At 42.2% G+C, this 22,344-nt stretch overlaps 2 protein-coding genes and 1 pseudogene across 3 annotated transcripts in view; 2 read left to right on the top strand and 1 right to left on the bottom strand.

The window, feature by feature from the left end:
* KCTD20 (potassium channel tetramerization domain containing 20) overlaps window positions 1-1,861 on the bottom strand; it is a 53,565-nt gene extending 51,704 nt beyond the window's left edge. The window contains exon 1 of one of the 2 annotated variants that reach the window (XM_081520269.1): window positions 1,754-1,861. The gene's annotated coding sequence lies outside the window, so the exon portion shown is untranslated. The remainder of the gene's footprint in view (window positions 1-1,753) is intronic. The other variant, XM_081520278.1, reaches the window with a different exon arrangement.
* PXT1 (peroxisomal testis enriched protein 1) lies at window positions 179-19,754 on the top strand. Its single transcript, XM_081520280.1, has 3 exons — window positions 179-353; window positions 12,627-12,757; window positions 19,011-19,754. The coding sequence occupies exons 1-3, from the start codon at window positions 182-184 to the stop codon at window positions 19,113-19,115; spliced, it is 408 nt and encodes a 135-aa protein (XP_081376406.1). The 5' UTR covers window positions 179-181; the 3' UTR covers window positions 19,116-19,754.
* On the top strand, window positions 11,588-12,053 carry LOC145517080 (large ribosomal subunit protein eL21 pseudogene; annotated as a pseudogene).
* Window positions 19,755-22,344: the final 2,590 nt, after the last annotated feature.

Raw genomic sequence — 22,344 nt, 5'->3', positions numbered from 1 at the left:
TTTACTTCAGTTGAAAAAGAACTTACAGATCACCCTGTTCCATCTTCCACCCAAATCCAAAACCTTTTTATATATGGAATAAAGGCTGCTTGTGTTAAAATATCACTATTCATTTATCATACCAAATATATACTGAGAAATCAGAGAAATCCTCTGAAAATATTTTTAACAGGAAAAAAACATGAAGAAGAAAAAACATGATGCCATTGTTTATGAACCTAAAGAACTTCTGAATCCCTCTCCCGATGTAACAAATTGTTGCAAATCACCGTGGGTGAAATACAGTTTTCAGAATTCTTACATGACCCAACTTGTCAGCTCCCAGCCAGTTTCAGCCATGTCAAGGAACCCAGGTAAGATATTATTTATATTAAACTAAGTTAAATATTCTATTTAGCTTGTATTTTTCCTGGTATTGAAGATATAAAATTGGGCACTGGAGTATTTCAACATTAAGAAGTAGTGTAAATCTATTTATCGAAGTTCTTACATAGTAAAAATCTAAAACTGACTTTGCTTCATGGTATAAATCTCCTAGTTTCTATTAGCCTTGAATCACTGATGTGACAACTAATTAAATGATCCCAAATTCACTAAAATAGATCAAATTCATCTTTTAATAAAAATATACCTTTAAACTTGACTTGAAATGTCTGCATCGTTAAGGTAGGGAAAATTCAGTGTAGGTTCCTTCCTGATATTGTCAATATAGGAAAGAACATGAGGGAAAGATAAACTTAAAATTTTGTTTTTCAAAAATGTATGATTCCTAAATGTCCCAATATGTTGGAAAATTAAAGTGCTGTGTTTTGAAAAGCATTAAAGAATGTCAGAGTTAAATGCATGCGGTTTTAGACTTTTAGATTAAAAACATGCTAGACACCTGAAAGGATTTAAATTAATGCCAGACTATTTTCCACTTTAAAAGAATTACATGCCACTAAGAAAGTGGAAATTTCAAGCATCCTGGTAAGACTCTGGCCGCCACATCAAATATGGTATCTATTTTCTAAAAAGAACTCAATTGACTATCAACCGTGATATCTCCAAACCTGAGACTGTGTCACCTATGATTACCTTATAGAACATATATTTTGTTTTTCTAAGTTGACAAGTAACTCGTACCATAAAGTTCAAACTTTTAGAGCGCACAATTCAGTAGCTTTTAGTATATTAACAAAGTTGTGCACTATTCTAGAACTTGTATTTTACTGCAAACCTTTTCCAATGTTTTCACACTCACTATATCACTTAATCCTCACCGATCCTTATGAAACTGAGGTGCACTGTGGGCGGTTGCCACATTTACCCCAAAAGCTTTCCTAATTAGTTTCACCTCAAAAAAAGCAGAAGCAGGGTAAAGAATTACTAATGTTACTACGTTTGAGGTAAGAGTGACAGCCAACAGCCTAATCTGCATATTTGGATTTTTTTGCATAGAGTTCTCATTTTATTACGTATGTAAAATCTTATTTGTGCCTGGCGTTTTTGTCTGGCGCGCCAACAGTGCATGCGACGGCCGCCCGTTCCCGCTCAGGCAGAAGCGGTAGCGGCCAGAAGCCGCGCCCCGCCCCCACTCCCATTTCCTTCCCTCACAGGCTCAGCAAGCAGCAGCGCGTTTCCCCCCTTTTATCGCTGAAGTAATGGGGATGCGCATACTGAAGGGGGCAATGTGAGGGACACTGAGTTGTTATGACGTCGAGAACGATAAAGCGAGGGTCACTGGAGGGGCGTGGTGGTGTACTCCGGATACCTGGTCTCCCTCCCTCTCAATCGGTTTTGAAGCAGGTAGCGAACAAGGAGCGCCACGGCCCGCGCCGGAGACCGCCTCTGGGCATAGCGCGCCGTGTGCACTCCCCATTGGTCACAGCCGCTCACGTGACCTCTACTGCCAGCCCCGCCCCGAGAGCTTTTCCGGCCGCCGGGGTCTGAGCCTGGCGTCTGAGGAGAACAGCTGGGCGCGGAGATTAACCAGGTGTGGAAGGTCGCGTGGAGGACCCTGGGAAGCTCTCCTGCTGGGAACCTGATTGGATGGATGGACGGATGACAGAGATAGATTAGACAGGGTAGATGAGTTAGATACAGCGAACTCGTAATGAAGAAGCTGATTGAGAAGATCCCTTTCTCCTCTTAGTGCTTTTGTCCCAAGCTGACACACAGACTGAAAATGAAAATCACAAGCCGTTGTTGGCTGGAAAGTGACTGGCTGAAGCCCAAAATTATCTGTTACTTTGGGGGCATCTACACTAGCCATTATGAAGAACTAAAGAGCCTCTTGATGAAAGTGAAAGAGGAGAGTGAAAAAGCTGGTTTAAAACTCAACATTCAAAAAACTAAGATCATGGCATCGGGTCCCATTCAGTTCAGTTCAGTTCAGTCGCTCAGTCGTGTCCAACTCTTTGCGACCCCATGAATTGCAGCACGCCAGTCCTCTCTGTCCATCACCAACTCCCGGAGTCTACCCAAACCCATATCCATCAAGTCGGTGATGCCATCCAACCATCTCATCCTCTGTCGTACCCTTCTCCTCCTGCCCCCAATCCTACCCAGCATCAGGGTCTTTTCCAATGAGTCAACTCTTCACATGAGGTGGACAAAGTATTGGAGTTTCAGCTTCAACATCAGTCCTTCCAATGAACACCCAGGATTGATCTCCTTTAGGATGGATTGATTGGATCTCCTTGCTGTCCAAGGGACTCTCAAGAGTCTTCTCCAACACCACAGTTCAAAAGCATCAATTCTGCAGCTCTCAGCTTTCTTCACCGTCCAACTCTCACATCCATACATGACCACTGGAAAACCACAGCTTTGACTAGATGGACTTTTGTTGGCAAAGTAATGTCTCTGCTTTTAAATATGCTATCTAGGTTGGCCATAACCCTCCTTCCAAGAAGTAAGTGTCTTTTAATTTCATGGCTGCAATCACCATCAGCAGTGATTTTGTAGCCCCCAAAAATAAAGTCTGACACTGTTTCCACTGTTTCCCCATCTATTTCCCTTGTAGTGATGGGACCAGATGCCAGGATCTTAGTTTTCTGAACGTTGAGCTTCAAGCCAACTTTTTCACTCTCCTCTTTCACTTTCATCAAGAGGCTCTTTAGTTCTTCTTCACTTTCTGCCATAAGGGTGGTGTCATCTGCATATCTGAGGTTATTGATATTTCTCCCGGCAATCTTGATTCCAGCTTGTGTTTCCTCCAGCCCAGCGTTTCTCATGATATACTCTGCATATAAGTTAAATAAGCAGGGTGACAATATACAGCCTTGACGTACTCCTTTTCCTATTCGGAACCAGTCTGTTCCATGTCCAGTTCTAACTGTTGCTTCCTGACCTGCATACAGGTTTCTCAAGAGACAGGTCAGATGGTCTGGTATTCCCATCTCTTTCAGAATTTTCCACAGTTTATTGTGATCCACACAGTCAAAGGCTTTGGCATAGTCAATAAAGCAGAAATAGATGTTTTTCTGGAACTCTGTTGTTTTTTCGATGATCCAGCGGATATTGGCAATTTGATCTCTGGTTCCTCTGCCTTTTCTAAAACCAGCTTGAACATCTGGAAGTTCACGGTTCACGTATTGCTGAAGCCTAGCTTGGAGAATTTTGAGCATTACTTTACTAGCGTGTGAGATGAGTGCAATTGTGCGGTAGTTTGAGCATTCTCTGGCATTGCCTTTCTTTGGGATTGGAAAGAAAACTGACCTTTTCCAGTCCTGTGGCCACTGCTGAGTTTTCCAAATTTGCTGGTATATCGAGTGCATTACTTCATGGCAAATAGATAGGGAAACAATGACAGACTATTTTCTTGGGCTCCAAAATTACTGCAGATGGTGACTGCAGCCATGAAATTAAAAGATGCTTGCTCCTTGGAAGAAAAGCTATGACCAACCTAGACAGCATATCAAAAAGCAGAAACATTATTTTGCTGACAAAGTTCTGTCTAGTCAAAGCTACAGTTTTTCCAGTAGTCATGTATGGATGTGAGAGTTGGACTATAAAGAAAGCTGAGCACCGAAGATTTGATGCTTTTGAACTGTGGTGTTGGAGAAGACTCTTGAGAGTCCCTTGGATTGCAAGGAGATCAAACCAGTCCATCCTAAAGGAAATCAGTCCCTGGTGTTCATTGGAAGGACTGATGCTGAAACTCCAATACTTTGGCCACCTGATACAAAGAACTGACTCATTGGAAAAGACCCTGATGCTGGGAAAGATTGAAGGCAGGAGGAGAAGGGGACGACAGAGGATGAGATGGTTGGATGACATCACCGACTCGATGGACATGAGTTTGAGCAAGCTCTGGGAGTTGGTGATGGACAGGGAAGCCTGGCCATGCTGCAGTCCATGGGGTCGCAAAGAGTCAGACACGACTGAGCAACTGAACTGAGCACTAGCCATGTGAACGTATCTATTTGGTGCTGGGGGGGAGGAACCCATAGTATTTGTATGGAGAATGTGTGTGTGTTTGCACACGCACACACCTGCGCTCAGTCGTGTCCAACTCTTTGTGACCCCGACTATAGCCCACCATGCTCGTCTGTCCATGGGATTTTTCCAGGCAATTATACTGGAATAGGTTTCCATTTCCTCCTCTAGGGAATCTTCCCAGCCCAGGGATCGAACTGCATATCTTGGGTCTCCTGCATTGTCAGGATTCTTTATCACTAGCACCACCTGGGAAGCCCATGTAGCACTAAAGACACTTAGAAAAGTTGAGGGGGTGGGTTGGATTTGGAGAAGTCCAGAGCAACTGTCCTGATACGTCGTTTAAGATAAATTAGACACTCTTGGGAAAACAAAAATGATTAAAAGTGGAAAGAGGCCCTGCCCACCTCTAAAAATGTAATAAGTATTGATAGGAAAAGCATGTGCACTCAGTCACGTCTGACTCTTTGTGACCCATGGACTATAGCTGGACGGGATCTTCTGTCCATGGGATTTTCCAGGCAAAAATACTGGAGTGGGTTGCCAGTTCCTTCTCTATTGATAAGAAAGGGCAGAATTATATACACACACATGGAAAAATTTCCTGGCAGTGCAGTAGTACTCTGCACTTCCCACTGCAAGAAGCCCAGGTTCAATCCCTGGTCGGGGAACTGAGATCTCACAAGGCGTGGGGTATGGCGGAAAAAGAATCTGTCAGCAATGCAAGAGACCCAGGTTCAACCTCTGGGTCAGGAAGATCCTCCAAAGAAGGGAATGGCAACCCACTCCAGTAATCTTGCCTGGAGAATACCATGGACAGAAGAACCTGGCTATCTAAAGTCCATGGGGCCACAAAGAGTCGGACACAACTGAGCAACTAACACAGAGACACTCATAGATATATAGGTAGTGTAAATGGGATATATTAATTGTAGAAGTCAGAAGATGGCCCAGTTTTCAGCTTCTTTCTGCTTTTGAGAGTGCTTGGATGCTCATTATATATACACATACATATATGTGTGTATATATATACATATATGTGTATATATATATATATATTACTCTCTAGTTGTGGTGCATGGGCTTCTGGTTGCAGTGGCTGCTTCTTGTTGCCAAGCATGGGCTCTAGGACACAAGGGCTCAGTAGTTGCGGTGCATGGGCTTAGTTTCTCCGTGGCATGTAGGATCTTAGTTCCCAGAGCAGGGATCAACCCTCGACCCCTGCACTGGCAGACAGATTCTCAGCCACTGGACCACCAGGAAAGTCCCTTGGATGCTCATTTTTGCTTTTTTTTTTTTTGGTGCTCCTAAGGCTCACCACCTTTCTCTTTCCTCCTCCAGATGGACACACTGACTTTTTTTATTCATTTAAAAAAAATACTAGGGCCAACTATATTTTAGGCACTGCATTACATACTCGGGTGACAATGGTGAACAAAAACAGTAACAGCCCCTTCCTTCCTGGCACAGATGGTCAGGTAGAGAAGGCAGACAGCAGTCAATCACATATACTAATGTTAAATGTAATGTGATAGGGTGCTAAGAGGTCCAGATGCTATAATGGGGCTTTGACCTAGGAGGGAGGTTAGAGAAGGCTTCCCTGGAGATTTAATTCTGGACTGAGACCTGAGGGGGTTAAGGAGGGTGCAAGTTGCAGGCAGAGGGAACGGCTTGTGCAAGGGAGAGCTAGTAGCCTCTCCCCTTCCAGTGACTGCTCATGTCACCCATTTCCACTAAACATACACTGATCTTGCCTCTAAGTTCTCAGAAAACACTTTTTTCTTTTAATTCCAAGTTCTTAGGGAGTAACGGTAACCCATAATTACTGACATAGACAATGTGTATCGAATAGGTAAGTATGCTGATACACATATCTAATATGCACATATCTAATATCATCTCTGTTATCTTGGGTTTCCCAGATGGCACTAGTGGTAAAGAACACACCTGCCAAAGCAGGAGACTCAAGAGACGTGGGTTCGATCCCTGGGTCGGGAAGATCCCCGAGAGGAGGAAATGGCAACCCACTCCAGTATTCACACCTGGAAAATCCCTTGGACAGAGAGGAGCCTGGCAGGTTACAGTCCATGGGGTCACAAAGAGTTGGACATGACTGAGCACATACGCATTTGCCAAAGCCGCAAGTGTTTCACCAGTAGTTGTTCATACATGCATGAAATACAAATAGTTGTTATGCTGAGTTTCAGAATACAAAACACACCTCTTGCTTTGAGGACAATCTTCTGTTGTATCCTATCTCTAGGTCCTTCCTTCTCTGCCTCTTTGTCCACCCAGCCAGAATACCCAAGGCTTGTTTGTATCCTTATAGCTCCATTTCTCCCAACATCCATTACTGAAACTTACCCAACTTATTCCATCTTCATACTGCAGATACTAGATTTTGTACTTCCCAGGTGACAGTCAGTTAAAATGATAGTTGCAAATCATTATGCTTTCAATTGGCACAGGTAGGGCTGGTCCTAAACCCAGTTTGAAGTTGATGATACTCATTTGGAAGGTCTCCCCACTCAGTTGCCCTTTCTTCTCTCCGCTTGTTGTGTTACAAAGGTAAAAGGTTATGCAAATACTCTTCACATTCTCTTAAGGCTCTGGGATTGAGGAGTGGTCACTACGATCAGTAAAGTCCGTAGGTACTGAAGTGATTTTCCCTGAGAATAATCATCTCCAAGTAATGAAATAGGGGATTAAAACTGTGATGCTTAAATCAGGCTGAGTGCCAACAAAAAAGTTGATCAGTTGGTCTAAGAAAGAAATGGAAATTTTTTTTTGAGCCAAATTGAAGATTATAACCCCAGAATAGCCTCTCAGAAAACTGAGAACTGTTCTGTCCATTAAAGGTCAAAGCACAGTTATGTATGTTTTTGAGACAGTATGCTGTACATTAAATGATGGATTGTTGACAGTTTACATAATCCAGATCTACAAGTAGTGGGTCATGAAAGTGAAAATGAAAGTCGCTCAGTCAAGTCCAACTCTTTGCGACCCGATGGACTATACAGTCCATGCAATTCTCCAGGCCAAAATACTGGAGTGGATAGCCTTTCCTGTCTCCAGGGAATCTTCCCAACCCAGGAATTGAACCCAGGTCTCTCGCATTGCAGACAGATTCTTTACCAACTGAGCTATGAGGAAATCCCAGGGGTCATGGTGGGTCATGGTAGCCCCTTATAAGAGTAAGAAGGAAGCTTATCTCATGGGGAGGTCTGGTTAATGCAGATATACAATACACACTAAAGGGGAAAGAGGAGGTTCAAAAAGGCAAAGAAAAATTTTATGCTTAAATTTTTCTCACCTTGCCATAAAATATGAATATTATTTCATCATTAGTCATGTAGGGAAAGTATGGTAAAGTTTAACACAGAGGACTATCCTTTGGAAGGAACTAGCAAACAATTCCTTCTGTTTAAACTTCGTGAAAGTCGCTGAGTTGTGTCTGACTCTTTGCGACCCCATGGACCGTATAGTCCATGGAATTCTCCAGGCCAGAATACTGGAGTGGGTAGCCTTTCCCTTCTCCAGGGGATTTTCCCAATCCAGGGGTCGAACCCAGGTCTCCCTCATTGCAGGCAGATTCTTTACCAATTGAGCTATGAGGGAAGCCCCGTTTAAACTCAAGCCACATCTTAATTGGCTTCTCATTTGCACCATAAACTTTCTGTATGACCTTTGTTTTCTGGACTTTCTCACTGCCTCTCCTTCACTCCTCACATGATTTGTAGTTAAGATATTTTCAAGTTTCCCAAATTTTCATCCATGCTATGTCTTCGATCAAATCTCCCTTTCCTTGGGGACTTCCCTTCTAGAGCTGTTTTCTTGTTCCAATCTCATCACTCTCTGGGCCTGTCATTCTGGGATTTCCCTTCCCAGCGTTGGATCCACATTTTGCTGAATCTTTTTTTCCCTCCTTGGTTTAGTCATACTCTATTTCACTGGAAAACCTTTTCAAGAGGCTTCCTAAGAAACTGTTTATGGGAGAACAACTTCCCGAGTCCTTGCATATCTGCAAATGTCTTTATTCACCTCTCACAAATTATCAAGAATTAGATAGGCAGAGACTTCTAGGTTGAAAAGAATTTTTTATAAAATCCTTGAAGGTGGGAATTCCCTGGTGGTTGTGGTTAGGACTCGTTGCTTTCACTGCCAAGTGCCAGAATTCAATCTCTCTGGTGGGGGAACTAAGATCTTGCAAGGCATGTGGCATGACAAAAAAAAAAAAAAATCCTTGAGGGTATTAATCGTTCTACTGTATTCTAGAATCCATTACTGATGGGAAGTCAGTCATCAAACTAACCCATGTTTCTCTTTGGATATCTTTAGCATATTTAGCAAAAATTACATCTTTTGAAATGTCAGTATGGTCCAGAGGTGAGGATTTTATTTCCCCTTTTGTTGTCCTGATAATTTGGTGGGGCTTTCTTTTTTCTTGGTGAGATGTTCTAATCTGAAGTTTGGGCTGGGAAGCTGTCTTATGCTGTTTGACAATTTTCCTCCTCTATTTCTTTCTGTGACTCTTACTAATCTGGTCTTTCCAGATTTCTATCTTATCTCGCCTATTTTAAAATTCTGATTTTTTTTCTGAGTGATTTCCTTTTCTCAGACGATAAATTGTATTTTTAATTTTAGCAATCATATTTTTAAAAACTGAAAGATTTTGTTGTAGGTTTAGTCTTTTTTTCACAGCATTTTCTTTTGTTTCCTAAATATAATATTTTCTTTTTTAAATAAAGATTTTGTTTTTGATGTGGATGATTTTTTAAAAGTCTTTATTGAATTTGTTACAATATTGCTTCTGTCTTTATGTTTTGGTTTTTTGGCCACAGGCCTGTGGGATCCTAGCTCCCTGACCAGGGATCAAACCCACAACCCCTGGGGAAGGTGAAGTACTAACCACTGGATCGCCAGGAAGTCGCTAAATGTAATACCTTCTTAAATCGCTCTAAACATATACATTAGAACTTGCAAACATGCTCTTCTGTTTCCTGAATTACATCTGTTTTCTTCAGGATCACTATTTTGTTTATGTATCTGGTATTTCATTCTAGAGTTCTTTTCAGTTGCCTGGTGATCTTCTATTATTTAAAAAAAAAAAATACAGACCAGTTAACTTGTGTGGGTTTTTTCTGCCATTATGTGAGGACTGTTTTCCCAGTTGGTGGCAGTAGCTAACAGTCATATAGTATTTGGGCTTCCCTGAAAGCTCAGTTGGTAAAGAATCTGCCTGCAATGCAGGAGACCCCGGTTCAATTCCTGGGTTGGTTCGAGTCCTGGGTTGGGAAGATCCGCTGGAGAAGCGAAAGGCTACCCACTCCAGTATTCTTGGGCTTCCCTGGTGGCTCAGCTGGTAAAGAAACCGCCTGCAATGTGGGAGACCTGGGTTGGGAAGATCCCCCGGAGAAGGGAAAGGCTACCCACTCCAGTATTCTGGCCTGGAGAATTCCATGGACAGAGGAGCCTGGTGGGGTACAGTCCATGGGGTCGCAAAGAGTCAGTCTCGACTGAGCGACTGTCACTCACTCATATAGCATTTATCCATGTTCCAGGTGTGGTCCTGCACAGGTTAAATGTATTAACTCACTTAATAATTTCAACAACCTCCCTACAAGGTAGTTACTATGGTATCTCATTAAGTTTGTGCTGTGTGCTCAGTCGTGTCCGACTCTGCGACCCCATGGACCGTATCCCACCAGGCTCCTCTGTCCATGGAATTCTCCAGGCCAGAATGCTGGAGTGGGTTGCTATTTCCATCTCTGCTCATTAAGTTTAATATTCCAACAATTGTAAAATGCACTATAATTTTGTTTCCTACTAAGAAAATAAACAGTGCTCTTGGAATATGACACGCCATAGACTGTAAAACACATTCTCTTTTGGAGGCACTATAAAATCTTAGAATTGATATAATAATACATTACCATTCCCATTTTACAGTTGAAGAAACTGAGGCAAAGAGAAATTAAGTAACTTTGCCAGGTTACACAGTTTTATCTATAGATTTTACATCTGAACCCCAATGATTTGGCTTCAGAATCTTACCACTGTGCCTCACTGCTTCCCAGGGCTCCTTGCTGAATGGGGACTCAAATAGGGGGTCTGAACTGGGGGAGTTTTAGGGTGATGAGGTAGGGAAGCTGGCTTTCTGGCCCCAGATCCCTCAAATGCCAGAGCAAGGAGACCTTTAACCTGAGGCACCAACATTCATAAAGAAGTTAACTCTCTCCACAAGATTTGTTCTCCTGTTAGAGAAGAGTGGTCTGGATTTTTTTACCTGAAATCTGATGGGTCCAGTGGGCTGGGGTTGTCAAGGGTACCAAGTGGTACAGTAGATCCTCATCAGAATTCTAGTCAGTGGCATGTTTCCCTTTCCCAGCTTCTGGGTCCTGGTGAGTGAAGGGCTTTCCTATCAAGGGTTCTTGGCACTTTCTCTTTCTGGCTCAACTTGTCTGTATCTTGTCTTCTCTTCTTTCTGCCTTCTAGAAACACGTATAGATCTCTCATCTGCTGTTGACTCTGCTTCCCATTATTTTCACTGTTGCAGTTTTACTCTTTTTTATACTTTTGTTTTGGTGGGGTCTTGGGAGGGACTAGGAGAAGCGGAAAGGTCAATGCTTGTGCTCAGTCTTAAACCAGAAGGCCCTAGATCTGTCTTTTTTATTGAATAAAATCAAGATTATAAAAAGATGATCACCATCTGAGACAATAAAATATTCACACTATAGCTGGCAGTGGAAAAGCACTTACAAAACCTTAAAGTCATATTTGCTTAAAAGTTTTTCTAAGTGCAACCTTTTGTATGTTGATACAACATTTTTTAAAGTCCCAATACATTGAGGCTTGTTATTTGCTTTATGAAGGAATTATTCCTTTGAAAAGATTAACGATGAGATTTTTCCAAATTCCCCACTAGGCCATTTAGATGACAGTTTTATTTTCAGAATTCTATGTGGATATGTATATATCCACACAATTTTCAGCATAAAGTGAGATAATTTTTCCTTTTGGATATTAAAAATTAAGTATTGGAATATAATAGAGCACTTGAAATATGGCCAGTGCAATTGAGGAAGTGAATTTTAAGTTTTATTTAATTTTAATTTTAAGTTTAAAAAACTGATACTTCTTTTCGGCCAGAACCACCATCTTCCAGTAATTCACCAAAACGACCAACACAAAGGGAAAGAGGAGGGGCACCCGCTACGTGTTCTCTAGGCCTTTTAGAAACATGGTGTTGTTCCTTTGGCCACATACATGCGAATCTACAAGAAGGGTGATATTGTAGGTATCAAGGGAATGGGTACTGTTCAAAAAGGAATGCCCCACAAATGTTACCATGGCCAAACTGGGAGAGTCTACAGTGTTACCCAGCATGCTGTTGGCATCATTGTAAATAAACACGTTAAGGGCAAGATTCTTGCCAAGAGAATTAATGTGCGTATCGAGCATATGAAGCACTCTAAGAGCCGAGATAGCTTCCGAAAAAGAAGGAAGCCAAAGAGAAAGGGACTTGGGTTCAGCTGAAGCGCCAGCTGGCTCCACCCAGAGAAGCACACTTCGTGAGAACCAATGGAAAGGAGCTCAAACTGTTGGAGCCCACTCCCTGTGAATTCACGGCCTGACGGGTGTAAAATAAAAGACCTGGACTGTAAAAAAAAAACAAAAACTGATACTTGATTTAGCTATTGGAAAAGTTTTAGGTATGTGTGGAACAACTTAGATATATGAATTTACTTTTTAATTGTAAACTTCATGAAATCTAAATACAATCAAGACTTCATGAAATAAAATACAAGGTTTTCCAATGAAATTAGTTAATATCTAGATTGAGATGTGTTGTAAGTATAAAATAAACCCTGGATTTTGAAAGCTTAAATAAAAAAGAGTGCAAAACATATCACTAATAATTTTATATTGATTATATGTTATACTACTTTGGATATACCGTCTTAAGTAAAATACCTTACTAAAATTATTCTTTACCTGATTTTACCACTAGAAAAATTAAAATTTATATATAGCATGAATTATATTTCTACTGGACAGAGCTGTTTATTCCAGTGCAAGGCTTTGCTTTCAATAATCACTATGATGATGGGATTTCATTCCTCTCGTTGTCTAAGACAGTTTTAAGTGACTAGTGGTGAGTGATAGTTAATGCCGTTATCTCTTTGAACTCTTTTCTATCAATGTAGATCACAATCCACCTACTCAGCCCAAGGAGGATAGTATTGGACAGAACCATCACCAGGAGGAAATAATTCACAGGTTGGCTGTGCAGCTGAGAAACATTGGGGACAGCATTGAGCAGAGAATGGTGCAAGAGGTGAGACTTAAATTTCCCCAGCAAAGGGCCTAGCAGGAAAGAGCAAACAGAACAATGGCTCCCAAGTAGCTGGAATGCCCAGGAATTAGCAGAACACATGGATTAATAATGTCCAGAGTACCAAGGATTAGATCTGAAAATTGAGAACCTGAGCCAATGCCAGTATTTGATCTCACATTTGCCTCGCAAAAAACTGGTCCAGGGAGCAGTGGCACCAGTATTATTTGGCAGCTGACCAGATGTGCAAAATCTTGAACCCCAGCCCACAGCTCTGGAATCAGAATTGCCATTTTGCACACACCCTCGGGGATCTGAGTTATAAATGTGAGAAACTTTGCTTCACACTCTCAAACTAGGATGCAAGTGAGAATCACCTGTGGAGTTTTAAGAACTACAGATGCTGGGCCCCACCTTGAGAGATGAGTCCAGGTTAATGTATGCTCCATCATGGAGGCGGAGAAGGCAATGGCATCCCACTCCAGTACTCTTGCCTGGAAAATCCCATGGACGGAGGAGCCTGGTAGGCTACAGTCCATGGGGTCGCTAAGAGTCGGATACGACTGAGCGACTTCACTTTCACTTTTCCCTTTCATGCACTGGAGAAGGAAATGGCAACCCACTCCAGTATTCTTGCCTGGAGAATCCCAGGGACGGTGGAGCCTGGTGGGCTGCCATCTATGGGGTCGCACAGAGTCGGACACGACTGAAGCGACTTAGCAGCAGCAGCAGCCATCATGGAGGAGAACCTTTGACTTCGATTGTGGTTATCCTCCTTGAACCAACCCAGGTTATGCTCTAAGCCTAGCTCTCCCTGATTTCTTTGTTTCTCCTGATTGTTATAAGAAGTAATAAGGGAAAACATAAAGATTACTGTTTTAAATCCTGTGAAAGTGTTAGTCGCTCAGTCATGTCTGACTCTTTGTGATCCCATGGACTGTAGCCCGCCAGATTCCTCTGTCCATGGAATTCTCCAGGTAAGAATACTGGAGTGGGTAGCTGTTCCCTTTTCCAGGGGATCTTCCTGACCCAGGGATCAAACCCCGGTCTTCAGCATTGCAGGAAGATTCTTTACCAGCTGAGTCACCAGGGAAGCCCAAATCTTAGGCACGATGAAATCCTTGGCCAACTTAGTTTTCCTCTAGAACAACCTGTAACTGGCAGCAGAAAGAGAATAACCATGTGGGGCTCTGTGTTAGGACAGGTGGCTGACCCTTAGAGCCCAACTTCTTGCCCTGAAATTCATTACAGGACAAGTACCTGTGGCGATTTCTTGTTTATCCCTGCTGCTGCCATCATGCTGACCTCAGGGAGTGCCAGGCCCCCTTCTGTGCTCTGGTCCAAATGTGGCAATACTCAGCCATCCCCTCAAATAAAACATTCCTGGAGACAAAACAAGAACAGAAGGTCCCAACAATAACGCTACTAAAAGTCAGAAGGAAATGATCACATAAAATATCGATAGGCTGATTTTATGCAAATATTGAGTACCTACTATAAGCCAGCCTCAGTTCCAGGTATTGATAGACCAATTTCACTCAAACAAATATTTATTGAGTGCTTACTATATGCCAGACTCAGTTCCAGGCAGAGAGCAGGACAGAAGATGAGCCTACTTTCATAGGACTCATAACGTAGGAGAGGGACAAACAGTGAAGTAGATGACTAGACCACTCGGGATACTGAGTGATGGAGATGACTCTGAATGAGCCGTCAGGAAAGGCTTCTCTGAAGAGGTAATATCTGAGCAGCGACTGGAAGTGAGGGAGTGAGCCAGGGGAATACCTGGGGAGGAAGTGTTCTAGACAGAGGGAACTGGGAGTGCCAAGCCCTTGGCATAGAAACAGGCATAAGCAACAGCAAGGAGGCCAGAATGGCTGAGCGGGCTGGGTGTTGAGGTCCAGGGGCTGGCCTCTGTCTTAGGAGCGGTGGTAAAAGGTGTTTGGGTTTTACCCTAAGTGTTTATAAGAGAAGCTTCCGGGGAGGGAGAGTAGAAGAGTGCCATGTTCTGACTTACACTTAGAATGAAGCCAGTAGACTGTTCTCAACATTGAGTGAGATAATTCCCTGGAAAATGATCAGTACATGTTATCAAAGCCAAAAACGTGATTTGCTTTTGGCTTTGTTTGAGCTGAACACTTCTCAGCCGTGTATCCTTCATTACAGAGCACTCATGGTACTCGCCACCTTCCTCCGATGCTTCAGTCTCTTCTGCAGTTTTCACTGATGACTGTGCTTAATGAATTACAGGCAAGTCCTTAGTTCAGCTTTTCTGCTTCTTTATCAGCTAGGACTCTGCTAATTTTTCTCTGGAGAGAGCACAGTAGGAAAAATCACAACCACCGATTTTCTACATTTATCTCAGCCCAGTAGGAAGTCACTTCCCCACGTAACCTCCTCTTCCATTTTCCTTTTCTTCCTTTCCCTTAGCTTTTTTTTTCGGTAATGATTTTTACCCCCTACCTTTTAAGGTGTAATTTATTTATGTCTTAAATTTACTTCTGCAGCTTAATAAATTAACTTTTCTTTCTTTAAAAAAAAACTTTATTGAGAAAATTCACATGTCATACAATTCATCCATTTAAACAGTATAAGTGGCTTTATGTTTATTCATAGAGTACAGCCATCATCACAATCAATTTTAGAACAGTTTCATCACCCCAGTAAGACACTCCAAACCCCATAGTAGTCCCTTCTTATCTCCTCCCATTTTTCCTTCCAGCCCCACCAATCTACGTTCTGTCTCTCTGGATTTGCCTATTCTGAAATTTCATATAAGGGGAGTAATACAATATGTGGTCTTTATGTCTGACTTCTTTCACTTCAGTTCAGTTCAGTCGCTCAGTCGTGTCCGACTCTTTGCGACCCCATGGACTGCAGCAGGCCAGGCCACCAACTCCCGGAGCTTGCTCAAACTCATGTCCATGGAGTCAGTGATGCCATCCAGCCATCTCATCCTCTGTCGTCCCCTTCTCATTTAACACAATGTTTTTTTCAAGGTTCATCTATGTTGTAGCATGAATCAATGCTTCATTTCTTTTTATTGATGAATAATATTCCATTGTATGTATATATAGCACTTGCTTTATTCATCAGTTGATGAATGTTTGGGTTATTTCCACTTTTTGACTATTATAAATAATGATGCTATGGACATCTATGTGAACGTTTTTGTGTAGACGAGTGTTTTCAGTTTTTCTGAGTACATACATAGGAGTGGAATTGCTGAGTCATAATACAACTTAACTTTTTGAGAAACTTCCAGACTGTTTTCCAAAGTGGCTGTACTATTTTACATTGTGGCCCACCAGCAAGGTATGAGGGATCCTGTTTTTCCACATTCTTGTCAAAATTAGTTAACTGTCTTTTTGATTATAGCCAGCCTAGCGGGTGTGAAGTAGAATCATATTGTGGGTTTGATTTGCACTTCCCTGATAGTTAATGTTGTGCATCTTTTCATGTGCTTATTGGTTATTTGTATAAATCTCTGGAGAAATGTCTATTCAGATTCTTTGCCCATTTTAAAATTGGGTTGTCTTTTAATTATTGAGTTGTAGGGGCTCTTTATATGGGCCTGCCAGGTGGCACTAATGGTAAAGAACCCGCTTGCCAATGCAGGAGACGTCAGAGACGTGGGTTTGATCCCTGGGTCAGGAAGATCCCCTCAAGGGAGGGCATGGCAACCCACTCCAGTATTCTTGCCTAGAGGATTCCATGGACAGAGGAGCCTGGAGGCCTATGGCCCATAGGTCACAAGTCGCTCATGGCTGAAGCGACTTAGCGCAGCACAGTAGCACCGTTCTTTATATATGCTGAATATAAGCCCCTTATCAGATATGTTATTTGCAAATATTTTCTCCCATTCTGAAGGTAGTCTTTCATCTTGACAGTGTTCTTTGAAGTGCAAAAGTTTTCAATGTGATGAATTTCAACTTACCTATTTTTCTTTTGTTGCTAGTGCTTTTGGGTCATATCTAAGAAATCATCGCTTAATTCAAAGTCATGAAGATTTATGCCTATGTTTTCTTTCAAGAGCTTTAGTGTTTTAGCTCTTAAATTTAGGTCTTTGACTCATTTGGAGCTAATTTTTATGTATGGTATGAGTTACAAGTTCATCTTCATTCTTTCGCATATGGGTATTCAGTTATCACAGCACATCTGTTGAAAAGACTACTCTTTTCCTACTAAATTGCCTTGGCACCCTTGTCGAAAATCAAATGACGATAAATTGGGGGTTTATTTCTGGACTCTCAATTCTATTCCATTGATCTGTGTCTATACTTATACCTGCCCTAGCTTTTCTTGCAATGTTTTACAAAGCTGGCTTTGACGTAGACTTTTAAAGTACTCTTTCTTGTATTGCAAAATTGTCTTTTAGAGCACTTCAAATAGACCACAAAATATTTTTAAAATAATTTAAAAAATTCCTCCTTAGTTTGACTCTAAAATGCTAAAGGCTTTACTCTGCTGCTTCCAGGCTTAACTCAAGTAACTTTAACACAATTTTGAATCTGGCATGGTATATTTCTCTCATATGTAATCATTTATTCACATTTTGTACTTTGATCAAGTGGTCACACTGATTCTCCATATATCTTCCTGCTTTTGATGTATTTACAGAAACTTTGATTCTTGTTCTTGGAACTCCCTGGTTAGGAGCTCACCAAGGTGTATTTTTGTCTGCTGAATTGATTGTCCTCAAGCTATCATATAGTTTGACTTCTTATTCTTTTCACTTAAGCAAGTGTTTGGTGTTTTCAAATAGGCACTGATTCTCAACCTATTTTGCCATCTAGTTTTGAGGGGTTTCGGTTCAAGGACCTGTTTTTTTTTCATCTGGGGCATGTAATTTTCCTAGCTATAGAGTATGTTTTAAAACAGTCTTTCTATGCTTTTAGGATCTTAAATGTGCCTTTGAAATTTTTCTCCATAGGACTCTATCCAGGGTCCTAGAAACTGCCCCCTGCCTGTCCCTGCAGGCCTAGGAGTGGCAATAACTCCACTGTTCTGCCACACTTATGCCTCCTCCCCCTACTTTTGTAAAGTGTATTATCTTAATTTGAGTGTGTCATCTGTTTTCTCTTGGACCCTGACAGTAATATATAAGAAATTTCATAAGTTTGTTAGAAGGACAGGTGGGAAGTGAACACTTACTAAACATTTTCTTCCAGGTACTCTGAGATACTCTTATTTGTTTCATTTAATTCTCCAAATAACTCTATGAATTAGTGGAATCGATATATCAGGAGAAGCATTTGAAGTTCAGCAAGATTAGATAACCTATCCAAGGTTACTCAGCAGCTAAGTGGCAAAACTGGAATTTAAATATAGGAGCACCTGACTCAGTGCTCTATGCATCTTCTTGTCTGCTTTGCTGGAAGGAAATTCAATTTTTCTTAATTAAAATTTTTTTAATTTTAATTTTTTGGCTGTGCCACGTGGCATGTGGGATCTTAGTTCCCTGAGTAAGGATTGAACCTGCACCCCCTGCAGTGGAAGCGCAAAGTCTTAATCACTGAACCACTGAACCACTGTCAAAGCTGCTCAATTTTTTAAATTGATATCAATTATAAAAGGGGAAAAAAAGTTCTTTCATGGTTTCCAGTTACAGTGTTATTTACTTATGGGCTTCCCCAGTGGCTCAGCGGTAAAGAATCTGCCTGCAGTGTAGGAAATGCGGGAGATGCAGGTTTGATCCCTAGGTCAGGAAGATCACCTGGAGGAGAGGATATGGCAATCCACTCCAGTATTCTTGTCAGGAAAATCCCACGGACAGAGGAGCCGGTGGGCTTACAGCCCGTGGGGCTGCCAAGACTGGACACGACTGAAGCAGCTGAGACACACCAGAAACCTGCTGAGGTCTTTGCTTCCAACCATGCTCACACTCACCCCCTCTTCACCACCCAAAGTCCATTCTTGGAACCCCAAAGCAGACTCCCTTGGTTCTTTGGGAGGACTGAGAAAGTGCTGTGGGAAGCCAGAGGAAGAGGTTAATCAACCTGGAAAAGAGTGCCCAATTTGCTGATGGTGAAGATGGGAAAAGATGTCCAGAGGAAAACTCCCCCAGGTTGTGTGGACAGTACGGACATCACCAACAGACCAAGATATTCTTTCACTCAGACGCTTCACGAAGCAGCCCGAGAAGCAAGTTTGTGGCTCTGACTGAATTAATATTAATACTGAGTTTCTAACTTTGGATTATTTTATCGCCTTTTAAAAAAACTCACCCTCCCTTTCTTGCTCTCTTTTTAAACAGAACTTTCAGCAAGAAGGCAGAGCTGTCCTGGCCCACTATGTCTTCGTTTTCTTTGGAGGAATTCACACGCTGCTGCGCTTTCTCTGGAACAACCATTTGATGTAGAAGGAACGTAAACAGCGGCCTCTGCTTTCCTTCTGCCCTCTGAGGAAACATGAATCCCACCGGGGCAGATGCAAAGAAGACCCTTCTACCCCTCCTCTCTTTCTCACCCATCGTTGTTGCTTTTGTCGGGTTTGTTGAAGAACTGCGGACCCACTGGCCATTGGTCTGTTTATTGGTCAACCAGCAATGAGACGTCTGTGACGGTCTCATGGTGGCGCCCCAGGAACTTAGGAACCCAGGAGGCCTTACTGCTTAGGAAACACCAGCACTGTGGATGGCCCCAGTGCTCCTTATAAGGAAACCTTGGAAGGGAACCACCCATGAATGCCACTGAACCTCATTCCCAAGCCAGAGGTCACAGAAATGGGTGCTTTCTCCTGGGCCCCCTCCCTGGGTAGCAGGCCCTCCAGTTGGCCTCATTCTCGTTGCCTGTGTCCAGATCTGTAGCGCCCCGTCCTTTTTACCGTTCTGTCTACCTCATATTCCCTCCCTGCACCCTCTGAGAAGCATGATGAGTGTTAAGAAGGTTTGTTGTTATAAACTCTAAGTTCTGTTTTGAGTTCTTTGTAGGAAAAGTGTTATTTTAGAAAGTTAATAATTAAAAATGAAATAAATATGGTTATTTTATTGAGCATGAAACACCTGTGCATATTTCTTTTGTGAACAAGGGATTCCCCTGTTCCTGCTCATACAAGTTCATAATTTTGTAGTTTGATCATACATAGTGTTGTCTTTGTCCTTCCAAAGGGAAATGTTCCCATCTTTTTAAGTCCATCTCAGGCAATGCCTATCATCACCTATGTTTTGGCTTCCCTAAAATATCGTCTTTATTTTTTAACTCTTTTGAGTATGTATTTATTCACTTTTATGTTTAAAAAATCAAAACTGTATAAGAACATTTGCAATGAAAACACTTGCTCTTATCTGCTTTCCTGAATTCTAGTTATACATTTGTTACATACCCTTCCAGAGTTTCTTTGTACAAATACCAGTATATACACGCCTGGAAGAAAAGCTATAACAAACCTAGGTCTGTACATTCAAAGCTATGGTTTTTCCAGTAGTCATGTATGGATGTGAGAGTTGGACCATAAAGGAGGCTGAGCACCGAAGAACTGATGCTTTTCCAACTGTGGTGTTGGAAAAGACTCTTTAGAGTCCCTTGGACAGCAAGGAGATCAAACCAGTCAATCCTAAAGGAAATCAACCCTGAATATACATTGGAAAGACTGATGCTGAAGCTCTAATACTTTGGCCACCACCTGATGAGAAGAGATGACTCACTGGAAAAGACCCTGATTTGGGAGAGATTGAGGGTATGAGAAGGGGATGACAGAGGATGAGGTGGTTGGATGGCATCATTGACTCAATGGACATGAGTTTGAGCAAACTCCAAGAAATAGTGGACAGGAAAGCCTGGTGTGCTGCAGTCCATGGGGTCTTAAAGAGTTGGACACGACTGAGTGTCTGAACAACAACAATATATATTCACACACAAAAGGTGGCATGTAATTCCCTGGTGGCTTAGATGGTAAAGAATCTGCCTGCACTGCGGGAGACCTGGGTTTCATCCCTGCGTCAAGAAGATTCCCTGGAGAAGAAAATGGCAACCCACTCCAGTATTCTTGCCTGGGAAATCCCATGGATAGAGGAGCCTGGCAGACTACAGTCCACGGGGTTGCAAAGAGTCAGACACGACTGAGCAGCTTCACTTAATTAGCAGACACTGTTCTGTAACTTGATAGCATGGTGGTCAAGTACTACTCTAGTTGTCTTACAAATGTTAACTTATTTACTCTTCATAAGAACATTATGAGATAGGTATTATTATTATTAGCTCTATGGTGAGTCCCCTACATCCAAACGAGTTCCATTTGGAGAGCGTGTTCCTAAGTCCAATTTGTTCATAGTCCAACAAAGTTAGCCTAGGTACTCAACTAACATGATTGGCTATCAGTTCAGTTCAGTCGCTCAGTTGTGTTGGATCCTTTGTGACCCAATACTGCAGCACACCATGCCTCCCTGTCCATCACCAACTCCCATAGCTTGCCCAAACTCATGTCCATCGAGTCGGTGATGCCATCCAACCATCTCATCCTCTGTCGTCCCCTTCTTTGCTGCCTTCAATCTTTCCCCACATCAGGGTGTTTTCCAGTGAGTCAGCTCTTCGTATCAGGTGGCCAAAGTATTGGAACTTCCGCTTCAGCATCAGTTCTTCCAATGAATATTCAGGGCTGCTTCCCTGTGGCTCAGCTTGTAAAGAATTCGCCTGCAATGCAGGAGACATGGGTTTGATCCCTGGGTTGGGAAGATCCCCTGGAGAAGGGAAAGGCTACCCACTCCAGTATTCTGGCCTGGAGAATTCCATGGACTGTATAGTCCATGGGGTCACAAAGAGTTGGACACAACTGAGCGACTTTCACTTTTCCTTTAGGACTGACCAGTTGGATCGCCTTGCAGTCCAAGGGACTCTCAAGAGTCTTCTCCAACACCACAGTTCAAAAGCATCAATTCTTTGGCACTTAGCTTTCTTTATAGTCCAACTCTCACATCCATACATGCTGCTAAGTCACTTCAGTGACTCCAACACCACAGTTCAAAAGCATCAATTCTTTGGCACTTAGCTTTCTTTATAGTCCAACTCTCACATCCATACATGCTGCTAAGTCACTTCAGTCGTGTCCGACTCTGTGGGACCCCATAGACGGCAGCCCACCAGGCTCTGCCATCCCCGGGATTCTCCAGGCAAGAATACTGGAGTGGGGTGCCATTGCCTCCTCTGCACATCCATACATGACTACTGGAAAAATCATAGCTTTGACTAGACGGACCTTTATCAGCAAAGTAACATCTTTGCTTTTTAATACGCTGTCTAGGTTGGTCATAGCTTTTCTTCCAAGGAGCAAGTGTCTTTTAATTTCATGGCTGCAGTCAACATCTGCAGTGATTTTGGAGCCCCTCAAAATAAAGTCTCTCACTGTTTCTGCTGTTTCCTCATCTATTTGCCATGAAATGATGGGGCTGGATGCCATATCTTAGATTTTTGAATGCTGAGTTTTAAGCCAACTCGTTCACTTTCATCAAGAGGCTCTTAAGTTCTTTTTCGCTTTCTGCCATGTGATTGGTTATATAGTACTGTAATAGGTTTATAACATTTTTCACACAAATAATGCATAAAAACAAACACAGAAATAAAACATTTAAAATCTTATAAAACAGTACTTTGAAA

This window comes from Giraffa tippelskirchi, chromosome 8, assembly GCF_054371585.1.
Source record: "Giraffa tippelskirchi isolate mGirTip1 chromosome 8, T2T-mGirTip1v1.2.pri, whole genome shotgun sequence".
Taxonomy (NCBI): Eukaryota; Metazoa; Chordata; class Mammalia; order Artiodactyla; family Giraffidae; genus Giraffa; species Giraffa tippelskirchi.
This window is presented reverse-complemented; position numbering and strand designations above follow the sequence as displayed.